General features: G+C 39.6%; 1 protein-coding gene across 1 annotated transcript in view; it reads right to left on the bottom strand.

Annotated features, from left to right (window-relative positions):
* LRRC75A (leucine rich repeat containing 75A) overlaps positions 1 to 11,080 on the bottom strand; it is a 279,127-nt gene extending 268,047 nt beyond the window's left edge. The window contains exon 1 of the mRNA XM_063449667.1: positions 9,437 to 11,080. Within this exon, the coding sequence (XP_063305737.1) occupies positions 9,437 to 9,709 (273 nt within the window). The 5' untranslated portion in view covers positions 9,710 to 11,080. The remainder of the gene's footprint in view (positions 1 to 9,436) is intronic.
* Positions 11,081 to 24,809: the final 13,729 nt, after the last annotated feature.

Genomic DNA, 24,809 nt, shown 5'->3' on the forward strand with positions numbered 1-24,809 from the left:
TGAAAATGGATAGGACTAGCACCCAAAAATACAGTATTAAATTACATTTACATTTAAAAAACACTTATCATTTATATTTGATTTAATAGAGAGAATGATGAAAACTGCAGAGTGTAACATTCTTCTTATGGGGCTAAAACAGAACCTCGGATTTCTCTAATATTTATTGGAAAAAAATATCTTTATGACAAATTACTATACTAGAATTGGGGACTTTAAATTGCTACACTAGCAATAGGAACTTTGTTGAAAATTACGTGTACAACGTTTACATCACACAAGTCTCGAGAAAATCTACTGAATCAGGTACGGTGTCAAAATCTGTGGATGATGGTTACATGCCTTCATTAAAACATATACAAATATCTTTTCAGCACTGTGAGTACAGTCCTTCATGAAGTTCTTCTCAGAGAAACCATCAATGCTCCTTTGAACTCATTAAACTCAGCAGGGTACCTTCTTTTGAGGAACCCATTTGTATTTGACCCTTAGATTAATAACAGGACCACGGGGAGTACATGCACTTGGCATTGTCTGTCAGGAACAAAGTTTCTTACCTTTAGGAAAGTCATATTTACGTCCAAACATTCAAACCTATGGCTAAATAAATTTCACATTGTTACACATTGGACTAATTTGATGTACACCAAATCTCTTGCAAATTCTCCATTTCTTCTCCCGCCCACATGTTCTATGGCTGTCCATTCACAGACTTCCCAATACAGCTCAATGAGAAGTCTTTGCAAGGCAGGTGCTCTGGGCAATTGCTGCCTCTTGAGTTTTTCTCCACTGAGATACACAACCAGGAAGTAACAGGATGTGTTGTCTGATTCACAGCTGAGGGGTTGGGGGGCATAACCAGGTTAATTTATAAAAGTGTCAATCTCTATTGAAATCTTTACTTTTGAAAAATCTAAAAAAGAAAGAGGACACACTTATCACACATGTTAAAACGCTTTAGGGGTGTTCCTCCAGTAAATCCCATTAAAGAATAAAGTGAATGATCTAATGTTCCATGTGCAATTCAATGGTGTCTGCTAAAATTCCTTATTCATGTCAGTAACATTTCAGGTGAAGAAATCAATCGGGCGACACTCGCGCTGCCAGTAAGTAAAAATTCTGAAGTCCAATGCCGCCAGAGGGGAGCTGAAACTGGCGCTGGAGGAACTTAGACTATAATCTGTTTAAAACCTTAAGATAAGGGGGGCGGGGCCTGCCTGCCATGCCGGACAGACGCATCTGGTCTGAGCTCCAGCACACAATCTTAATTGTCCAGCTATTTTGGCAGATTGTACCCCAAACGTTGACTCCAGCTGCCCTGCCGGCGATCCTAAACCGATAGGGGAGATTCCAATTGTATTCTGATGTCCTTGGGTGTCCACACTACCGGAGGCCTGTGGGTTGGCTTGGCGGCCTAGTGGACCCAGGAGAGTGGAGAAGCAGAGGTTTTCCGCCCAGGACCTGCATGCTGATTAATGCCCGTTCCCCCTCCTTTGGGCCTGTGGGGGTGATTCCGGTCTACTTTTAGGAGGCTTCCTTTTTACTCTTGGGGCGCGCGGCATATTCGTGATACAAGCAACAGGCACTCAAGCGTACCCAAGCGTACCTCAAGCGCACTCAAGCGTACCCAAGATACCCAAGACCCATATAGAGGTGTCTCAGATGTCCTGCACCATTTGGAGGGGCTAATCGAGTCCTTTCGGGCAAGACTTAAGGCACACCTGTGACCCACTACACCAAAGGACCTAACAGCTGCTACGAGTCCCCAGACAGCTAGGGGGTGAAAGAAGAACAGTCCGTGTCCCATCGGGACCTGAATGGCGCGAAGAAGAAGATCGAGACCCAAGGTGAAGCCGGCAGTACACGCTGGAACTTGGGTCCACCAAGGGACCACCAGCTGATCACACAGGACTTACTTGAATGCCACACATTACCACTTGAGTGAGCTATCCATCTGCGACTCCTGCCATGAATCTACATTCGGCCACCACAAGGCATAGGCTGATTTCACACCTAAGCCAGGGTCTACCTACCTTTGACATCACGTCCCAACAATGAAGCTGCTGAATCCGCTATTTAAACGGTTGTTTCGTCTATTTTCATGTATTTTGTAATGCTTTCAAAAATAGCCTGTCTAGTCTGCCTGGGGGGGACCTCCTGGGGGTTCTTACTCGTTGCTAAACTGTGATATTCTGAAGTTTAGCGACTTCACTACTATTACCTCTATAGTTTTTACTCTCAGTGCAAATAGCCTGCTTACCTAATACCCCAATTTTCCACTCAACCTGCACTGTGTCTTTCTTTCCCTTTATATTTTCCTTTAATTAATTTTAAAAATGTGCTGCTTTTTCTATACATTTCAACTGACATGGCATGTCAATTCATTAATTCATTCTATTGTTGTCATTGACAAGCACATCAAAAATAAAGAATGAAAAAACAAAACAAAAAAAAAACCCTTAAGATAAGAATACCTCCAGGGGCCTCCTGGCACTTTATCAACTTCATTAGATGAATTTGGTGCTGTAAAAATATTGTTTCATAATTTATTAATGTATACATTTCCACTTCTCCTTAAAGGGACCCTATCAGCACCAAAACAACTTTAGCCTAATAAAGCAGTTTTTGTGTAAAGATCATGCTCCTGCAGTGTTACTGCTCTATTCTCTGCCATTTAGGAGGTAAATCCTTTTCTTTATGCAGCCCTAGTCACACCTCCCTGCATGTGACTTACACAGTCTTCTTAACCCCTTAAGGACCAAACTTCTGGAATAAAAGGGAATCATGACATGTCACACATGTCATGTGTCCTTAAGGGGTTAAAACACTTCCTGTAAAGAGTAATCTAATGTTTACACTTCCTTTATTGCACAGTCTGTTTAATATAGAATTTCTTGTCTCCTGTGTGTGATTAAAGTTTAATTCTCAGAGCAGGAGATAAAAACTTCTAAAGCAAGTTAACATCTGCTTGTAAATTAAACCACTTTTTTCATGCAGGCTGTGTGAGTCAATTAAGAACAGTCGTATGAACATAAAATCTCGCCCCTGCTTCCCTCCCCAAATAAAAGCCATCACTGATGTAATTATTTTTGCATAATATTTACAAACAGTGAGTGCTGGCAAAATGCCCAAATCACGCTATAGTTACAGGATTAAACTAGCTGTATCAGGAGATGAAGATAAAAGCAAACCACATGTCTACTAAAGGAGCAGTAATCCCCATTTTTTTGTATATCTTTAACGTATCATTAGTAAAAATGCTTCTCTGCCAAATCTGTCTCAGTTCTGCCCAGTGCTTCACATGACAGCGCGGCTAGGGCTCTTACTGCATTGTGGGTTTAGTGCATGAATGAGTGGTTGAAGCACATACAACGTGAGTGGGTGCTATGTATGTAGCAATGGCTAGTTTCAACCTTTCAACACAGGACCTTTGGGCTGCTATATACATTATTTGGGAACAGGCGGTTGGACAATGTAAAATATTATCTATATAGAACACCCAAAGCTGCAGAGTGATCAGACACAGCATACATTTTATGTACAAGTAAAAAACACACGCACAGATTATTCTGACTCTCTCTCTCTGTAGTAAGCAAACTAATTAAAGGAGCACTATAGGGTCAGGAACACAAACATGTATTCCTAACCCTTTAGTGTTAAAGCCACCATCTACCCCCCCCCCCCAACCCCTCCTTGCCTCCCTAAATATAGTAGAATCTTACTTGTATTCATGTCTGCATCTGCTACCTCTGCACTGTTTGCCTCTGAAACTGCCTGTGTCTGCTGACATCATCAGAAGTGGTGATCTGAGCCAATTACAATGTTTTCCCATAGGATTGGCTGAGACTGTCAAGGAGGCAGATCAGGGGCAGAGCCAGCCCACGTCGAAAACAGCCCTGGCCATTCAGCATCTCCTCATAGAGATTAATTGAATCAATGCATCTCTATGAGGAAAGTTCAGTGTCTGCATACAGAGGATGAAGACACTGAATGGCAGTGCTGCTCACTGTGTAGCACAGCCCATAATGCACCTATGGCAGCCATCTGAGGGGTGGCCAGTGGAGTAATCACTAGACTGTAATGTAAACACTGCATTTTCTCTGAAAAGACAGTGTTTACAGCAAAAAGCCTGAAGGGAATGCTTCTACTTACCAGAACAAATACAATAAGCTCTAGTTGTTCTGGTGACTATAGTGTCCCCGTAATAAAATGAAATATATATATATATATATATATATATATATATATATATATATATATATATATATATATAGACACACACACACACATTGCCTTGCCCAAAAAAAAGTCACCACCTGGATTTAACTAAGCAAATATGTAAGAGCCTCCTATTGGATAGTTACTGCATGGGTGATTATCTTTCAGCTGGCAACAAGTTATTTAACCCCAACTGATGCAATGAGTGGCTTCTCATTTCTTAAACAATCATGTCAAAAGTCACATCCCGTGGTTTTGGAAAAGATGTTATTCTGTTTGAGAAGGGTCAAATCATTGGCATGCATCAAGCAGAGAAAACATCTAAGGAGATTGCAGAAACTACTAAAATTGGGTTAAGAACTGTCCAACACATTATTAAAAACTGGAAGGATAGTGGGGAACCACCAGTGATGGGTGCATCAGGGTATGAAAAGAGGCAGATAAATCATGCCTAGTGCCTACTATACAAGCCTGTGGGGGCAGTGCTGTGATCTGGGGTTGCTGCAGTTGGTCAGTTCTAGGTTCAGCAACATTATGTGTCCAAAGAATGAGGTCAGCTCAGCTCAAGAATGAGGTCAGCTGAATGACCAGGTTATTCCATCAATGGATTTTTTCTTCCTTGATGGCATGGGCATATTATCCAAAATGACAATGCCAGGATTCCTCGGGCTCAAATTGTGAAAGAGTGGTTCAGGGAGCATGAGACATCATTTTCACACATGGATTGGCCACCACAGAGTCCAGACCTTTATCCATTACGAATATTTGGGATGTGCTGGAGAAGGCTTTGTGCAGTGGTCTGACTCTCCCATCATCAATACAAGATCGTGGTAAAAAATAAGTGCAACACTGGACGGAAATAAATCTTGTGACATTGCAGAAGCTTATTGAAACAATGCCACAGCGAATGCGTGTCCAACAAAATATTAGACTGTGTGACCTTTTTTTTTGTGGCAACTTTTTCTTTGGCCAGGCAGTATAATATGGGAAATGTAGGTAAACAGAAATTGTATCCATCATTGAGGACAATTAGACTATCAGTCCTAAAATGACAGCTGTTGTACATGTTGCTGTGCATTCTTAAATTAGTTATCTGTTTGTTTGTTTTTTAATTATAAATGATTGTGATTATATGTATTGTATATATTGTTTAGGTTGACGTTATTTCCTCCTGTGACATTTGTTTGTGAAAGGGCTGTCATATGACTAGTGATTTTCTCAAATCTCTACATTTTTATATATATATATATATATATATATATCTGTCTTTCCTCCAAGCATTATATATATATATATATATATATATATATATATATATATATATATATATATATATATATATATATAATGCAAGGAGAAGGGGATATTTAACCTCCCTACATTATAAACAATAAGGAGGTTTTTTATGGTGCTTGGAGTTTTGTCTGGAACTTCACGAACTGGTAACCAATAATGTTTGGTTGTATAGGTGGAGGAATTAGCAGTAGAAAAAGGGAAGTGCTCATGCCATTGTACAGAACACTGTTGAGACCTCACTTGGAGTATTGCACGCAGTACTGGAGACCATATCTTCAGAAGGATATTGATACTTTAGAGCGAGTTCAGAGAAGGGCTACTAAACTGGTTCATGGATTGCAGGATAAAACTTACCAGGAAAGGTTAAAGGATCTTAACATGTATAGCTTGGAGGAAAGACGAGACAGGGGGGATATGATACAAACATGTAAATACACAAAGGGAATAAGCACAGTAAAGGAGGAGACTATATTTAATATAAGAAAAACAACCACAACATAAGGACATAGTCTTAAATTAGAGGGGCAAAGTTTTAAAAATAATATCAGGAAGTATCACTTTACTTAGAGGGTGTCAGGGTACCTGTGGTCTCTACCTCCGAAAGAGGTAGAGACTTAGCTGTTCCTCCATGCAGACGGTCTGATGGCTCCCTTCCCCGCGGTCTATCCGGTCATGCTAGGCCGGCCGCGAGGGAGTGACTGCCTTTTACAGCATCTAGGCAGGAAGTAGTCATCAGGAAACTCCCCCGGAACGACCTGTCAGTCAATTGCTGCAGGACCAATCAGGACGCCTCGGAGGCGTGGTTACTGCTCTGAACAGGGTATTTAACAGAGCTTCTTTCATTAGCTCATTGCCCTGTCGTGGTTCTAGCTTGTTCTAGTCACTCAGTGCTTGTGTATTCTATTATCCCTTTTGGTTTTGACCCGGCTTGTTTACCTTACTCTGCTTATCTCTGTTACCCTTGATTCGGCTTGTCTCTCGCTTACCTGTCTTCTGTTACCCTCGACCTCGGCTTGTCTTTGACCATTCTATACTGTACTACTTACGTTAGTCCGGCCATTCTAAGGTCCGGTATACGTATCTGGCTACTGTTTGTACTCTGCGTGTTGGATCCCTGTCCCGATCCTGACAAAGGGTAATGGATGCATGGAATAGCCTTCCAGCTGAAGTGATAGAGGTTAACACAAAGAAGGAGTTTAAAGGGAACGACAGTGCCAGGAAAACATAAGTTGCTGAAGGGGATGTCCCTGGGTGTTGGGTCAGGTCCCGCCTACTCTCCTCTCCCCCCTGACGTTGGCGGGGGAGACCTAAGGCGCATGCGTGGCAGTGTCCTATAATTATTCAATGCTTTCCTATGGGGATTCTGACGACTCTGGAGGTCCTCACATAGCGTGAGGACGTCCAGCGTCACCTAAAACACTTTTCGAGTTCTAAGAACACTGAAGTCCCTCTAGTGGCTGTCCACTAGAGGAGGACTTAACCCTGCAAGGTAATTATTGCAGTTTATAAAAACTACAATAATTACACTTGCAGGGTTAAAGGTATTGGGAGTTGGAGCCAAGACCACTCCAATGGGCAGAAGTGGTCTGGGTGCCTGGAGTGTCCCTTTAAGCATGCGTAGGATAGGCATAAGGCTATCCTAGACTTCAGATAAAACCAGGGACTAATGAAAGTAATTAGAAAATTGGGCAGACTAGATAGGCCGAATGGTTCTTATCTGCCATCACATTCTATGTTTCTATTATTTTTAAGGGACATTCCAGATATCTTAACAATAGTGATTTGATAATGAAAAAAACATATATCACCCTAACATTTTTACATAATCCCAGAGGCCAAAAACAAAAATAAACTGCACAGTAACACAACCCCACTTTTCTCCCTCTTCCAAAAAGAAATGAGAGACGAGCTAGGGAACATACAAGTACTTGTATGTACATCTTTCCCCAAATAAGATTAATTTTCCATTTTTTCTAAAAAAAAATAAGTTTAAACGATATGTATATCGGTGAGAGAGAGAGAATGCATGCACTCCCCATCCCATTCATGAATAAAATGAATGAGAAGCACTCATGCTAGTGAATGAAAGCTCCTAAAGGCTTCCATTCATCATTCAAGCACATGCCACTCATATCTATTCAAGATTGTGAAGAAGCCAGTGAGTCAGAACACAGATCATTAAAGTATTATCTAGTACACAGTATTATCTAGTATTTGTGCTTTACATATTCCATAAACCATTACTCGTAGAAGTGACATGGAATTCTACAAGGTCTCCACTGAAACCCAAGACAAGATAGTGATTTACCAAAAGGTCTTACTCGCTTCCTGGTTTCTGCAAAAAATCAATATGGCATCTGCTGATGCTGGAACTTTGCACTGAAGATTCTAAAATGGGATTTTATGACCTGTAATCTGGAGAGTTTGATGAAGCCAATTCAGGAGCATTTCTGAACATGTTTAGCTCACGTGTTATCACAGAGAAAACATTTTCACGAGAAGATCAGACATGTTCCAGACCTGAGATTGCCAGGTACAGGTCCCCAGGACCACAGGATCATCAATGCAAGCTTGTTTGAGCAGGGACCCTCTATTCCTGTGTGTCCAGCTCATCTTGTTACAATTAACTCTTCAAGAAAGCATATCAATTAAACTGTTAGCAGGTTTTCATCCCCCACCCTCCATGACTCCTCTCCTGCAACTGTCAAAAATTACCTATTAAGCCCTCAGCGAATACTTTTCTAACATCTTACTTCGTACCCCTACTTTTACCCTTTGTGTCACTATACCCCACTCCCTCTAGAATGTAAGCTCATTGAACAGGGCCCCCCACCTTCCTGTTCCTGTACGTCGAGTTTTCTGGTCACAATTAAATGTCTGTTAGTCCACCCTTTGTAAGGCGCTACGGAATCTGATGGCGCTGTATAAATAATAAAATAATAAATAATAATAATAATTACATGTCTGTTAGTGCACCTATTGTACAGCTCTACAGAGTTTGTTGGCGCTTTATAAAGAATAATAATCTATCTCAGACTATTATCTCAATAAGCAAAGAGTCCATACCATGATTAACCTTTTAAATGTAGACCGTAACCCCAAAAATTGCAAATGAGCATTAGCATGCCTTATCACATTCTGTAATAATTAATGAGCTATTAAGTATGCATAACACTGAGTACTGTTGAACATTTACAAAGGAATTGCACATTTAGGCCAAAGTGGGCAATTTGGTAATTCTAGCCAACCCAGGTATATTTCGGCTCAACCATTTGAGCCAAAATTTGCTAAGCCATTTTGAGTTGTCCACAATTTAGTAAATAACCTCAAAAGTGTAGAAAAACTGCCAGACCTCACTCCTTCTATGGGTAACTTAAATGGTACCTTAATGAAAACAGAATACTCGTGGCAAACTGTGCAAATCCATTTAAACTAACAATCTGTTAAATTTCAACTCCCACACACATCTAGTATAGAACGCTGCCTTTTCCTAATAGTAATCACATAAATTACCCTGCACAAACCTACTGGTGACTTGCACAGCCTCCTGTGACTGATCTATCTGTCTGTCTGTTTATTTCTAGTTAGACAGCTTCTATTTAACTGTATGTAAATAAATGATGTCATGGGTACTACTGACTACTACTGATGACTGATGTCTCAGCACAGTTCATTCAGGGATACAAGTGCTGATGTGAATTACAACTGCTATAATGCTCAACCAAACCATGGCTGTGCTTTATGGGAGTTGCAGCCTTTAGTATCAGTTTTCATTTAGCAGCTGTCCTTGTTTGATAGGATGACACATATCCCCAGAGGCTGCAAGTGATGATACATAGTAAATAACAGAACATCCGTCCAATGAACTCTGCTTGTATGCTTCACACATTGAATTGCCATTAGCATCTACCTGCTCACTCACCTGTCTCAGGTGTCTCAGCAGCTCAGTCGCTTCATCTTGTTTCCCTTGTTTCACCAGAAGCAGCATGTCTTGAATCATCCTGATCCTCTTATGGTAAGGAGGGAGGCTTCCTGGTCCACTCTTTCCAAACTTATCCCCAGATCTCACTCCAAAAGAAGACCAGAAGTCTCCTCTCTCCCTGACTGGAGTGCTTCTCCTGGACCCTGGTGGGTGCTGAGGGCTGTCCCCTCCAACGCTGGAAGCCTGACAGACCTTGGTCTGCTTGGTACCCATGGTCAAATAATTGATCTCCCAAGTGAGGCATCCGCAATGGCTCCAGGGGTCACAAGAAAGAGGAAAGCAGAGGTATGGTGAGTGCCTTTTGTAATAGAAAATCTCTGCGTGCAACAGGTCAGTAACCCAGATGAGTAGTTACTCCACAAACTGGGGCAAGCAGAGTCAGCAAGGTATGTGGCCACTAATTTATGCAACAGGCTACAGAGAGCAGGACTCCACCACAAGCTCTCATTAGGAAAAAGAGGAGATTTCAGGTTATTTGGAAAGGAACTGCAATTTCTCAAACACACAGGATGTCCCTCTCCCCCTCCCCTTCTCAGTACACTCTGCTACTGCTGAAGAAATATAAAGCAGGATAATCTAATTCTGAGCCCAACTTTCAAAATACACAATGTCAAACAAAGAACAAAAACAATCCTTGCAGAGGTGGGTAAGGTTGCACCCCTCATATGGAAACAATCTATAATCCAAGTTGATGGCACGCAGCTCAGCTCCAGCTGGGAGCCATCCAGGGGTCCACGCACTTGGGTGTCAGCAGAAGACCTCTCACATCATAGTGACTGGTGTGGACATGGGGAAACTGTTGCGTGTTGTCTCCAGCCTCAGGGTTGGATGATGTCAGCAGGAGTAATGCCTGGATGGACAGACGGGAGGGTAGAGAAAGGGGGGGATCACAATCACATCATTTGACAGCCAAAAGTCTGAGCAGCTCAGCAAAAGATCCCCCTGCCTCCTCCCAGTCCCTCTGATGAATCCGATTAAAGTCTCAGGCACGCAGAGAGAGCTCTGGAGATTGGACAGAACTTGCAGAGCAGGGGATCACCGGGGGGTTCCCTCCTCTCCCAGCCATGGGTGAGGGGAGGCTGCAGCAGGTAGGGCACTTGGGGCTTTCTGTGCCTCTCGTGAATCCAGCATCGCTTCCCATAGACATAAAGAGGAGGGGCTGGCTCTCTGTTCAGTGAAGAAGGCGTTTCCTGTGTGTACAGCTGGCTACTCTGATGGATACAAGAGGTCTGCTGGGTATGTGCCAGGAAAAGCCCCTTTATAGCCTCCACTCACATTGGTCAAGGATTTGGGGAGCCCAAGAACCAGGTTGAAGTTTCAGCCTCCAGAGATGAGACCCTCCTCACACAGCACCCCTTCCAGGGCCATCCTGGAGTTAGGGAGTCAGATACAGTGTATATTACTAGTTAGAAAGGGATAGACAGGATGGATTGTGTCTGCTGAATGCAGAAAGAGAAAGGTTATGGCTGCTTCATTACTCAGAGCCACCTCTGTCACACAAGCACCCTGTGATGTGCCAGCCTCAATCTTCCCAGGCAAACTGTAAGTGACACCGTCTGGGGCCATCTGTACAGCAGGGGGAAGGGCTGTGATGACAGAACACGGAGGAAGCTGGAGGATTCAATGCTTGAAACAAAGTTTTCATGTTACAGATAGCAACACTTCGCATGTTTACCTCCAGTAACCAAGCTGTGTGCAGCAGGATTCTCACAGGAAACACACAGCTACTATTAAGTGTATGGAATGAGGGGGGCGGTTAGATCCTTTGAGGTGGATGTATTGTACACATTTTTACATTGTATTGAAGTTCTCAATAATAAAATATGAAAATAGAATAGTATATTATGTGTGATATTTTATTTTATATGAATGCGAGTGTACACAATTTCTCTCTCTCTCTCTTTCTCTCTCTCTCTCTCTCTCTCTCTCTCTCTCTCTCATAATGGCCAGACTCGCTCGCAGAACGAGCACAATCAAAATCTGAGGTCATTTCTGGTTGAATAATATATCAGACTGGAAGAGGATGAGTTAGGAAAGGAACTGAGACTACAGTTTTCACAAAACTAAATAAAAACAAATTAAAAGGAACACCATAACATCTTTAGCTTAACCCCTTCAGGACGGAGTCAATAGTGCACGTTCTGATCAAAACAAAATGTAAACAAAAACTGGAATTTGCGCTATGTGTCTGTTCACCCGTAGTTCCCCTCTTTCAAATTATATGCACCCACACTTATTATATATCATTTTGTTCAGGAGAAACAGGGCTTTAATCTATCATTAACTATTCATATGTGGAACATAATTTATTATGAATAAAATAAAAAAAAAAGGTGAGAAAATAAGATTTTTTTTTTAATTTGTATTTCCGTCTGCCATTTTAGCTGTGAATGTCATAATACTGTTAGGTTTTACTGCAAAAAAATGTGCATATTTGTAATCAGCGATGTCTCACGAGTACAACAGTACCCCCCATTAACAGGTTTTATGGTGTTTTGGAAAGTTACAGGGTCAAATATAGAACGTTCCATTTTCAAATTGAAATTTGCCAGATTAGTAATGTTACCTTTGAGACAGTGTGGTAGCCCAGGAAAGAGAATTACCCCCATAATGGCATACCATTTGAAAAATTAGACAAGCCAAGGTATTGAAAGTGGGGTATGTTTAGTCTTTTTTAGTAGCCACTTAGTCACAAACACTGGCCAAAATTAGCGTTCATATTTGTTTTTGTGTGAAAAAAGCAAAAAACTAATATTTGGCCAGTGTTTGTGACTAAGTGGCTACTAAGAAAGACTGGACATACCCCGCTTGCAATACCTCGGGTTGTCTACTTTTGCAAATGGTATGCCATCATGGGGGTAATTCTCATTCCTGGGCTACCATACGCTCTCAAAGGCAACATAACCAATCTGGCAAATTTCAATGTGAAAAAAATGAAATGCAAGCCTTATATGTGACTCTCTAACTTTCCAAAACACCATAAAACCTGTACATGGGGGGTACTGTTATTCTCGGGAGACTTCACTAAACACAAATATTAGTGTTTTAAAACCGTAAAACATATTACAACAATAATATAGACCATAAAAGTGCCGTTCGCTTGTAAAAAATGCAAAAAACTTCACTTTTACTTAAAATATCATTGTTGTAATACAATTTACCAGTTTGAAACACTAATATTTGAGTTCAGTGAAGTCTCCCGAGTAAAACAGTACCCCCTATGTACAGGTTTTATGGTGTCTTGGAGAGTTACAGGGTCAAATATAGTGCTTGCGAATTAAATTCTCTGCACTTTCTCCCTGTGTTGTCAGGCATGTCAATCAAATTTTAATTAATCAAATCACATAATTACGTTAAAAGATTATTTAAATATACACGTAGAATTTTAATATATATGCATTTATAGGTATTTAAATTATACGTGTATACTAATGTAATCTTTTCTGTAATTATATGTATTTATCTATATATATATATTTGCGGTTATTTGTATTTTATACAACGATAGATATATATAGAATGTCATTCTAAGTGTATTTTGTTACCGATATATATATATTAATAACAAAATACAGTTAGAATGAAATTACATAAGTATATATAATTTATATTAAATTTTGTTTCAATATTTTATTTATTTATTTTATTATTTTATTTATTTATTATTTTAATTATACGTATTTATATATAATATATATATGTACATCTATTATATATATAATATATATACATATTATATATATGTAACGTCATTCTAAGTGTATTTTAATATTAATTTATATACTTATATTAATATTAAAATACACGTTGCATGACGTTACATATATATAATATGTATATATATTATATATATAATATATATACATATTATATATATATTAAAATATATTTAATTTATTTTTAAACATGTTTATTTTATTTTTTTTACACCTCCTACCAGCAGGGGGACTGTCTGATATTTCAAACAGTCCCCCTGCTGGCATATCCATAGCCAGCTATAGGGGGCCATGTGATCGCTCTTTGAGAGCGATCACATGGCCCCCGGGGGCCTCATTTGCCGGAGGGGGGCTGCCTGGGCTCTCAGGCAGCCCCCCAGAAGAGGATCGCGGCGGAGGTGAGTAGTTGCTGGCTCCTGGGGGCTTAAACCGTTACGGCGTTCCATGCCGCCGCAACGGCTTTAAAGCCCATTTAAAGCGCGACGGCATGGAACGCCGTAACGGCGTTAAGGGGTTAATGAAGCAGTTTTGGTGTATAGAACATGCCCCTGCAGTCTCACTGCTAAATCTCTGCCATTTAAGAATTAAGTCACTTTGTTTATACAGCCCTAGCCTGCCTCCCTGCATGTGACTTGCACAGACTTGCTAAACAATTCCTGTGAAGAGAGATCTAATGTTTAAACTTTCATTATTGCACATTCTGTTTAATTTAGATTTTCCTATCTCCTGTTCTATTAAAGGGACACTCTGGTCTAAATGAAGATGTTATTGGTGCCAGGAGGCCCCAACATTCTTACCTGAAGGGGTTAAACCATTCTCAAATGGTTTAACCCCAAAGTTTGTCTCCAGAGCTGATCTTCAAATCCCCCAGAATTTGCATCTGGCTTCTGAATCTCACTTACAGGATGTGTGGAGTGCTGCCAGGCAGGAGCGCCGCTGATTGGCTTAGAGCTGTCGTCTGACGATCTAAGCCAATCATTAGCTTCCTTTTGATGAAAAAATAACGTACCTTTTTATCAATGGGAAGCTACTGATTGGCTTAAAGCATCAGATGACAACTCTAAGTCAATCAGTGGCGCCCCTGCCTGGCAGCACTCCACACATCCTGTAACTCAGATTAAGATGCTGAATGCCACCTGCATGGCCAGATTTGCCCACCAGGATACTGGGAAATTTCCCCATGGGACGGCATACTTTCGAACCGGTGTAAGGTCACCTACGGTGCACAGGCCCGGGGGACTCAATTGTCGGGTGACAGGCATGAGGAGAAGCGTGTGCCAGGGGTCCTCTTGGCACCATAACAACTTAATTAAGAAGAGTTCCTTTAATAGTCTTCTAGACCCTGCAAGAGCCTCTTGTGTGTGATTAAAGTTCAATTTACAGAGCAGAAGATAAAAACATCTGATTGAAAATTAAATTGGTGAGTCACAACCAGGGGAGGTGTGGTTGGTGCTGCATAAACAGAAACAAAAGTGATTTAACTCCTAAATGGCAGTGAATTGAGCAGTGAGACTGATATATACACCAGAACTGTGCCATTAAGCTAAAGTTGATATGCATGGCATGTCAAAGCTTGGTATCAGCTGCTATGTGTAAGTTTGATCAAAGATCAAAATGATGAGGGGGTAGGGGGTGGGATTTATCAAGGTTAAAACAACTAAAACGGGAGCTGTTCTGGGGTAAAGTGTATAATAAGAACCAGTCACTATGGAAAACAATATTAAGCATTTGCACTTATTATAGCACCTATTTTGCCCTTTTTGTAAACTGCATTGAATTCAAAATAAGTCTGCTGGTTGTTGATGTACTGATAATGAAAGTTTTAACTGGCATTCATGAAGCTCTTTTACACAAGTTGATCATTATTTAAAGGATCGCTCCAAGCACTATAATCACTTTGCCCCCCCATGTAAGGAGTCAAACCGTTTTATGAATGCCACTTCCCACCTCCACTACTTACCCCTGTGAGACAGTCGCTCCTAAGCAGGTACTGCTTAGTTACATGTGGCTAATTAATACCTGCAATGCATGGCTGTGCTCAGGAGAGCTAACCCAAGTACCTTATTAGGAACGTCCGGCTCTCTGGTGTTAACAGTGGAATTCATCAATAAGGGATTCCTGTCCTACCAATTTGCATCATTATAAAATGAAATTAGTTGGATCACTATTATGTTTTCTGGACAATACCCAGTATTTGTATCTTCTCCTCCCCCCTTCATCAGAATGATGTTCAAGATATCTGCATGCATTAATCCACGCTTAAGAGAGTCAAATGGAATTACAGCTAAAAGATCATTTTTTTCTCTAGGTGAGGAGCAGCACTGAAGGAGAGTTAAAAAAAAGTCAATTTGCAATTCTGTGCTGTGCAAAATTAAACTGTTGATTAACGATAGCTAGAGAGAGAGAGAGAGGGAGAGAGATACATAGATACATTTGCAAGTTGTTGATAGAGAAAAAGAGAATTAAAAAGCATCTGTTGTGTTTTTAACAACTGATATGACTTTATGTATATGCTCATTACAAACATGTATTTAAAACTAGAATCCTTTCAATAGCACTTTATGTGAACTGGCTATGCACTATATGATGCTATAGATATGCATATGTATAAACAAAGAAATATTCATAGCCTTGACTTGATCTGCATTAAAATCCACATATTATTCACAATTTGCATCTAGGCTGTTGTGACCTGATCTTGCTATTGTAGATTCATAGAATGTGCTATTTCACATTTTCTGCAATTGTATTTATTTCCACAGTATTTGGATTCACTCGATGCTGCATATAAATTATATATTGAGTTATTATGAGCAAGGGCGCCTTTCGTTCCAGGAAACAGGGGCAAATGTCAGTTAAAGAGAAGCAATCTGCATGACTTGGCTTCAATTTTGAAAGCAAAAAATATAAATCAGAAAATCAAAAATAAAATATAAACAAGAATGTTAAAGCTTACTGAGATTCTTGAATTGTGATTTTTGGCAAGAGCATGTGTACATGCCAAATTCACGATTGTAGACACATCAGATAGAGAAATATCCTACACAAACAGAAATAAAACAGATAAGGTAGCATTTGTTGCCTCACACACACACTGCCTGGACAGCGTTTGTTTTTAGCCCATTTGTCCCAAGAAGGCCCAATGCATTCATTCAGAGGTGGCGCTATATTTTGCAAGGCTCCCACTGACACCCAGCTGTGTGGCTACATCCACTGACTTCTGTTGTGACGACTAACCTGAGGTAGTGACAAGCTGTCTGCAGGGGATCCCAGTTGTGGTGTTGGTGGAGGAGATAGGGCCACAGGAGAGCTAGGAGTCCAGAGGACTGGGGGAAAATCAAAGCAATCTCCTCCATCAGGTGCAGATTACTCAGTGATTCAGGAAGTATCATGATTCTTTAAAGCAATGATAGTGAATGTTTCTGAGGCCGATTCCCCAAACTGCAAATGTATTTATTTATCTGCAAGTGTTAACACTGCAAATAAAGCATGAAAAAAGGAGATTTATTTATAAAAAACAAAAAACACAAAATAAAATTCAAACAATATCTGGAAATATATAATGCTTTCTTCAATACCACACTCTATACACATAAAGCGTGTATTAAGAGTCTGTTGTTTTCTTGACAGTTTATAAAAGTGTCACTCTTCAGTCTTCTTCATGTGTTTATTTTTCTTATGCACTTGTTACCAGGTATATTAAAATGATAGGACATACTTTTACTTATTCTAGGTTTGCCACTGTTATAGTAACACCCAATGCGAAGGGGGCTTAAAATGCCCCATGCTTTGCATTACAGAAAGAAGTGAAACCCACTTCAAAAGGTTTCATTACGCCTCAATTTTGCTGTATTTCTTTCCCTCAAAATTCCATTTGCTGTCTACCGTTTAATCTAAAGGGGTATCATTGTTTTCCATAGATATATTACATTTACACAAAAAGGTGATATATTATTCTTCTTGACTTCATCACCATATACTCACCCTAGTTACTGTTTACTTTCTCACTGACAATCAATTGACAGAAGTTAAACAGTCATGATTTGCATAATAAAAAGATAAAGCATAAAATGACCCCATCTAGACTATTGGTGCTCCAAACCAAGCATTCTGTTGTACATCCACAGAATATATGAAACATAACCTGGCAGGCAACCCGATATGACAATAAAGGATACATTTATTGTGGAAAACACCAGTTGTCCATTTTTTCATCTATAATATTATTATTATTTTATTATGTATATAGCACCAACAAATTCCGTAGCGCTGTACAATGGGATGAGCCTTAATCATGCTTAACATAAACCTCTACTAAACCTACTAAGTACACAAAAATAGATAAAAGTCCATAGATGTCCGGTCAAGTGACATTTTCTCACAATTAACAATAGTGCAAAATATGCAACATTTCTGGATTATGTATTCATAGGGCAAATTCAATCATGAATAGTAAATGTACATAATTAGAAAATCCAAGTATTGATCAGTTAGTGTACCAATACATTACTACTATGGATGGACACACTGGGCGTTCTTTTGGAAAATACAACCTCCCAGCTGAAACAAAAAGAGGAAAGAAGTTGTAAAAACCATATACAAAATGAGTACATGAAATACAAGTATTTAAAGGAAATTATTTATTAGGCCATGTCGCTATAAGGTTTCAAAGTATTCGTCCAATATATCTCTCTCTTGTTTAAAACTTCTCTGCATTGCCACCTCTCCTTAATGAGGGAACACTGTCTATGATCTGAAATCTCAACTGTGAGATGTTATGATTGTAAGATTAAAGTTTTTATGCTCAATATAGCGGATGTACAATTCTGGAAAAGAACTCAAAACTAGAATTCTCTTTCTAATTAAAAAAAATTACTACAAAGTCTACAAGAGATAAGTCGGGACTTTGCTACTTAATACAGAAAACTATTATTTGCAAAGGACATAAAAAACAACCTCCCCTGAATCACTTACCATTCCAAATTTACTCCCCTTCCTCAACAGTATTTCTCAGTTCCCCTCACAGAGCAATAATTATTAAAATAAATATCTATGTAACATTATATCTATATAAATATCTATGTAAAATTATCTGCTAAACGATTCTCCACTCTACTCTTCAACTTTATTAGTAATGACCAAGTAGGTTTTATAAGGTGTCAACAAGGTATTAGCAACACAACAAATTAAAGAAAGTGGAATTCATATTACTTGGCACCGAAAAAACATTTGATCACTGAAATTTAGTGAAATTTGATTTTTCCCATCCTTTCATTGCATTTATTTTCTTCTTATTCTATCTCCCAAAAGTTCAGGTTAATAACTTGAACTAACCAATGGCACCAGATAAGGTTGCTCATTGGTACCCCTACTTTAAGTGTTGATTCTAGCTGAGCTTATTAAAACACAGGGAGATATCCCTGGTATATACAGAAATGATAGGAAGATCAAACTTGACTTATTTCAAAATGGTGTTTTGCTTTTTTTTTCTAGTAGCCCTTGACAATGCTACCAGTTTTACAAGAAGTTTTTACAAAGACTTTCGTTTAATTTCATATTACAAACTGAACACAAGAAAATCACAAGCCCATTGAATTAGCATTTCACAACATCTATCTGAAACATTGGCATTCCCGTTTAAATAGGACAAGACATCTTAATATAACATCTAGAATCTTTGTTATGTAAAATGCTAGCTGTTATGTAATGCCTCGTTTCCACTGAGCAGTATGGTTCGGGTCGGTACGGTTCGGAAAGGGTTAGAATGGTCCAGCCTATTTAGGTGAGCGTTTCCACTGCAAGTTGGACCACCAGATGTCATGCGGGGTTTAGACCAAATGCCTAGCGTGTCATTTGTCGTGACCATTGACGTTTTCCTGTCCGCCAATCAATGTATTGTATTATAAAATCTGTAAATGCAGGTTACTGTTTTACTAGTGAGACATCGCTGAACAGAAATATGAGTGTTTGATAGCAATAAAACGTATAATGCTCATGATATCATCAGTAAAAGGCCAGTTTTTTTGTGAAAAATGCAAAATAAAAATCTGAAAGCTAAATGTGGCTAGGGTTTGTGACTAAGGGGCTACTAAAAAAGGCCGGATACACCCCATTTTGAATACCTTGCATTGTCTACTTTTGCAAATAGTATGCCATGATGGGGTTAATTTTCATTTCTGGGCTGCCATACGGTTTTTGTTGATAATTATATTTTAATGACTGTTTATATATTTGTGTGCGCGTCTGTATTTGAGAGATAATGCATGTTTATGGATGTCTGCAAGTGTGTTTATAGATGTGTGCTAATCTGTGTTTGTAAGTGTGTGCACAGACTGCATTTTCCTTAGTATAAGCAAGCATTTATGCAAACGGTGCTTAGTACAACAAATAGGAGAGGCACTGATAACTACTGCAATATATCTTTCAAATAACAATATTGATCACCTGCAAATCCAGTGTATGTGCTTTATATTTTATTAATGGGTCTTAGATCCTGTCAACACTGATAGCCCCCAAAACAGTGACTCGTTTTCTTGGTCTTTACAAAGAAGATTCTTGAAGATTGGAGCTGGGGCGGATAAATACTATTATTTGCAAAGTATAGACAGAGTAAAGAGGAGGACAAAGTATAGACAAAGTAAAGACAAAGTAAAGACAAAGTAAAGAAGAGGAGGAGGATGGGAATTCCCAAAGCCCTGTATATTCTAAATATGATTTTTTTTCCAGTAGTTTAAAAACAAAGTGCTACATAGTAAAACCTTTATATTTAAAGTATTTTTCAGTAAGTATAATAAAGACACTCCTGGCATTCGAAGGAGGAAATATGTAACTGGACAAGCATTGTGCAAAATATCAACCTTGGTTTTACAGTAAATCATCCGCCTCTGACCCTTTGTATTTGTCTTCCAACTGAACATAAAAGTCAAGCTAGGAAACATAGTTTAGCATTTCCCAGAAACCTCTGCACAGTCCAAATCCTTGGAGACAACACTTCCTATTACAATTTTCAGGGTTATTTCTCTAAACTGTGGATTGCTGGCATTTGACCAGGGTATTTCTATATGCTAGTCTATCTAAACTAAACAGAAACATTCTATTACTCATTTTTTTTTCCTGTTTGGCTATTTTAGACTAAAATGTGCTATTTTCTACCCAATTCCCAATAATCAACAGCTAATTGAATATATGGAAAATATGCATGTGTAATACAAAACCACCACTAATTAACTTTAAATAGTGAATTAATGGTCATTAAAAATAACAGAAACCGCTGCAGTCCATTCATTATTTCAAGTTAACGGAGAAGCTGCAATGATTTTGGCGTTCAAGTGCATTCGTCTCCATTGACGACACCAGAAAACCAGGTGAGCATGTGATCCGTAAAAAAAAAAATTTAATTCTGTTGTTTTTTTTTTTTTTATTGAAATGAGTTATGGATGAATTATCTACCACATGCATTAAACATTGGTGATAAATTGATAAATCAATTTCGGTCTATTATGGGATTTTCCAACTACTGGAGTCTTACAACAATAAAGAGTTACTTTTTTGTTTTGTTTTTGTTTGTTTTTCCCTATGAATCAGGAAGATACTTTCGTATTTATCGCGGTAGACAGAAGAGAACAAAAGTAACGCTCATTCTTATGATATGCCGTCTGCATATTTATTTTTATCCAACAGTTGTTCTCCCCAGTTATTGTTTTAGTGATCAAGGAAAATCTCCTGTTGTTACCTTTATGTTTTGAGCCCTGAATAATGCAGCACCGACAAATATGTCTGCAGAGACAATAATGATTGTACTCTTACCAACTCTCCCAGATTTAGAAACTGTACATACAGGGCACTATAAATGTTACAAAATCAGCATATTGGACATTGACGGGCATGCTCTGGGTGACCTGTTGTTGCTGTGTGTGATTCATTGGAACGGTATCTGTAACATACATGAAAATAAATATTTATATAAAAAATAAGTGATTGAACAGTCAAATCCATGTAGTGTAGGCAGCAATAATGTTAAAATATATCCTTTATTTGGATCCGTTAAAAAAAACATAACATTCCTTGAATCCATATCACCAACAAACTGCCATCATATGATTGGAACAACGTACACCGACGGTGAACAATAGATTAACACATAAGGGGGATCTGGGCAGTGCGGACTGCATCGGGTGACTTAATCAGAGTGGGTGACACGTGGAAGGCTGCCTCTGTCTGGGACCAGTGTGCTGGGTGAGTGGCTCCTTAGCTGTCCTGTACTGTAGTGATCTTCCCTGCTGGGCTCCCTCTCCCATAGCTCCAGAAGGAAAAAATCTATTGAAAATGGCAGAATTCCAAATGGAATGTTAATTCCCATATTAACTAAAGTCAAATCCAGTCAGTTCCATTGAATCTGTAGCAATTGGTCAGATTCATTTGGTGTCTGCATTAAAATCAGTGCTCTCACATAATCAAAATATTTATAAAGCACTGGTTTAAAAAAATAAAAAAATAAATTGGGACCGAATGCATCCAGTGGATGTTCCCAAATTATCACTCGCTTGCCTTTTGCAAGTGAATAATCATCTTAAGTACTATTTGCCCACTGGCAGAGAGGGTTAATGTAGCAGGTGGAAAGTGTTTGCAAGCCAGAAAAAAAAGTATTTAAAAAGTCTTAAAGTAGTAGGAACCCATATTACTTTAAGGGAGGTTATAAACTCACTGGAAAGATCACTGTCCATCTCCTGCCCCATAACTATGTTGTTTGCCCCATTAATTTAGTTTAATAATCCCCTACAAGTTGGACATGGGTGGGCAAAGAGAGGACATTAGGATGTCCCCTCAGTTTATTTAATTTCATACCCTCCTCCAACTGGCCAGAGACCCGTGCTACTTGGACTAATGAACTAATGGAGAAATGGGTGGCTGTGATTCAACCGATCACAGTGCCAATTGCTGGTATAAATTGGTATGTCTTAGCCATACCTCCAGTAGGGCTGTGCTGTGGGTGGCTAAATAGTTTACCTTAATTTATCGCTATACTGCTTGATCATGGTTAAACACTGAATATAGCACTATCGCTAATTGAGTCAGGCAAAGTAGTTATTGTGCTTACATTGTCCCTTTAACGTGCTCAGAGATGTGAGAGCCAAATTTGATTCCTTAACTAGTGGCTTAGAGTCAATACAGCTTTAATTCTAACTCTTTTCAGCACAAACACATAGCATAGTGTATGGTAAACATAATAAATATACTACATCTGCTTATATGAGCAGAGCTGTCTTTACCTTTTTTGTTATTGAATGTTATTGTTTATTATAATATCATACATCATTGTATAGCACGGTATATGGCTATTTGGACACATGTAAGGCCTTATTAAATAATCATTATCATAGAAAAAAACCTGTATAAACTGCTTAGTAAAGTTTGTTTCTCCAACTCCTCTATCTCACCTGCCCTCTATGGCCATTTATAGTACTGCAGGATGAACAATGTTTTGAAAGGTAGCTATGTGTCATGTCATCCCAATTAAAAAAAAAACTCTTACACACATACACTGCACCCTTTACACACAGTACGCCTCGAACAATGCACATTACATACACAGCACTCCTCACACACACACACACAGACTGCACTCCTCACTCTCACACATTGCACCCCTCACACACACACATTGCACCCCTCACACACACACTGCACTCCTCACACACACACTGCACTCCTCACACAGACACACACTGCACTCATCACTCGCACACATTGCATCCCTTTCACACATACACACACACATTGCATCCCTCATGCACAGACACACACACACTGCACCCCTCTCACACAAACAGCACCATTCACACACTGCACCACTCACACACACTGCACCCCTCACACACATCACCCCTTACACACACACGCTGCACTCATCACAAACAGTACACATGTTTGGATCACCTACACACACATATACACACTATGGGTCTGATACCGGAGAAACTGACGGAAGCCAAGCACAGAGAGATGGACACAGGTTTCTTCAGGAAGGAAGAGATTCTTTATTCGATTCACCGACCGGGACTCAGAGGGACTAATGTCACCAAAAAACAGCAAAGTCTGAGTCCTGATCATACAGTGTAGGTCCCTTATATAGGCATGTAGCTCCTCCCATAATCAGTTCAACCTACACATACTCTTATCTAATCAACTGAATAGAGACTAAATTCCTGTTTGACCACATGGCTTGCCCAGCACAATGGAGGAGGGGAAATACTCGTATATCCTGTATTCCTACACTTGCTCAGTACTCTGTTGATTGTATCTTAGCTACATGCAACCAACCGACCGATACATCAACATATGCAAGTGCACATACCATGTGGCAATCTTGTCCTAGTAAATTTATTTTTACTGAGATTCCACCACAGGTCCTCCAAGCACACACTAGATCCACTGCACACATAATAGATCCCCTATAGCCACACACTGCACTGCCTGCACACACTACATTTAGAGGCGGCTCTCTAATTAGGCGAGGTAGGCGGCCGCCTAAGACCTCGCGCAGGCTGGGGCCTCGCGGCCGCCTAAACCACATGAGGGCAGACTGTATCGGGTCCTCGGTCAGCACATACACAGGTAAACTGTGCATCGATGTGTATATGTGACAGTGTGCATGTATTGCAACTCTATTTCACTTTTTTGTTAGCGGGGCCTCATGCTTGAGCTTCGCCTAAGGCCTCATAAAGTCTAGCGCTGCCTCTGACTACATTCCTGACATACACTCTCTGGATCCCCTATGCACACACTAGATCCCCTATAAGCAAACATACACTATATTCCCTAAACACACACTCTCTGCAACCTATACACACACTACATCATCTATACATAAATACACTACAGTCCCTATGCACACACTTGCTACATCCCCTATAGACACAATGCCCCCTACACACTCACACACTCTCTACAGCCCCTACCACGACTGAAACCGATCTATTTACACTATATCACCCTACAATCAGCAGACTTCACATACACTACATCATATATAACAAGCAGGATCCAAACACATGCACAATATGCTTTCCTGGCCATTTTGTCCTGTGATATGGAGACACCAGAGACAAGTCACAAGCAAACACAGTGCAAACATGTTAATACATTTGCTTGGGCTGCTCAGAACAAATACAGGGCTTTTTTTCTCATGCTAGAGCTTTTCAGCAGGGCTCTGTGCATGGTCTGCCCTGGAAGAGCACTGAACCAACATGCTTACTTTGAGAGGGGATGTGCTTGTCATTGGTATGAATAGGAAGGAGACCATCCATGGTAAGTGGGATTGGGGCACATTTAGTCCAAACATCTCTCCCCAGTAAATAGGGTTTTATATATATTTAAAAAAGTTCAGATAGGACTGAAATGTCAACATTTTTTTGTAATATTTGATGCTTCAATAAATAAGCACGATTAGAAATACTACTGAGTCCTGCGAGTGAACTTCAACAAGGTTCTATATATTCTGAAGGTCGGAGTTTGCACCCAGGCGTTTACAAGACCGGGAGCAGTGAGTGCGGGACACGTGGAAAATGATATATATATACCGTATATACTCGAGTATA

Source organism: Pelobates fuscus, chromosome 1 (genome assembly GCF_036172605.1).
Source record: "Pelobates fuscus isolate aPelFus1 chromosome 1, aPelFus1.pri, whole genome shotgun sequence".
Taxonomy (NCBI): Eukaryota; Metazoa; Chordata; class Amphibia; order Anura; family Pelobatidae; genus Pelobates; species Pelobates fuscus.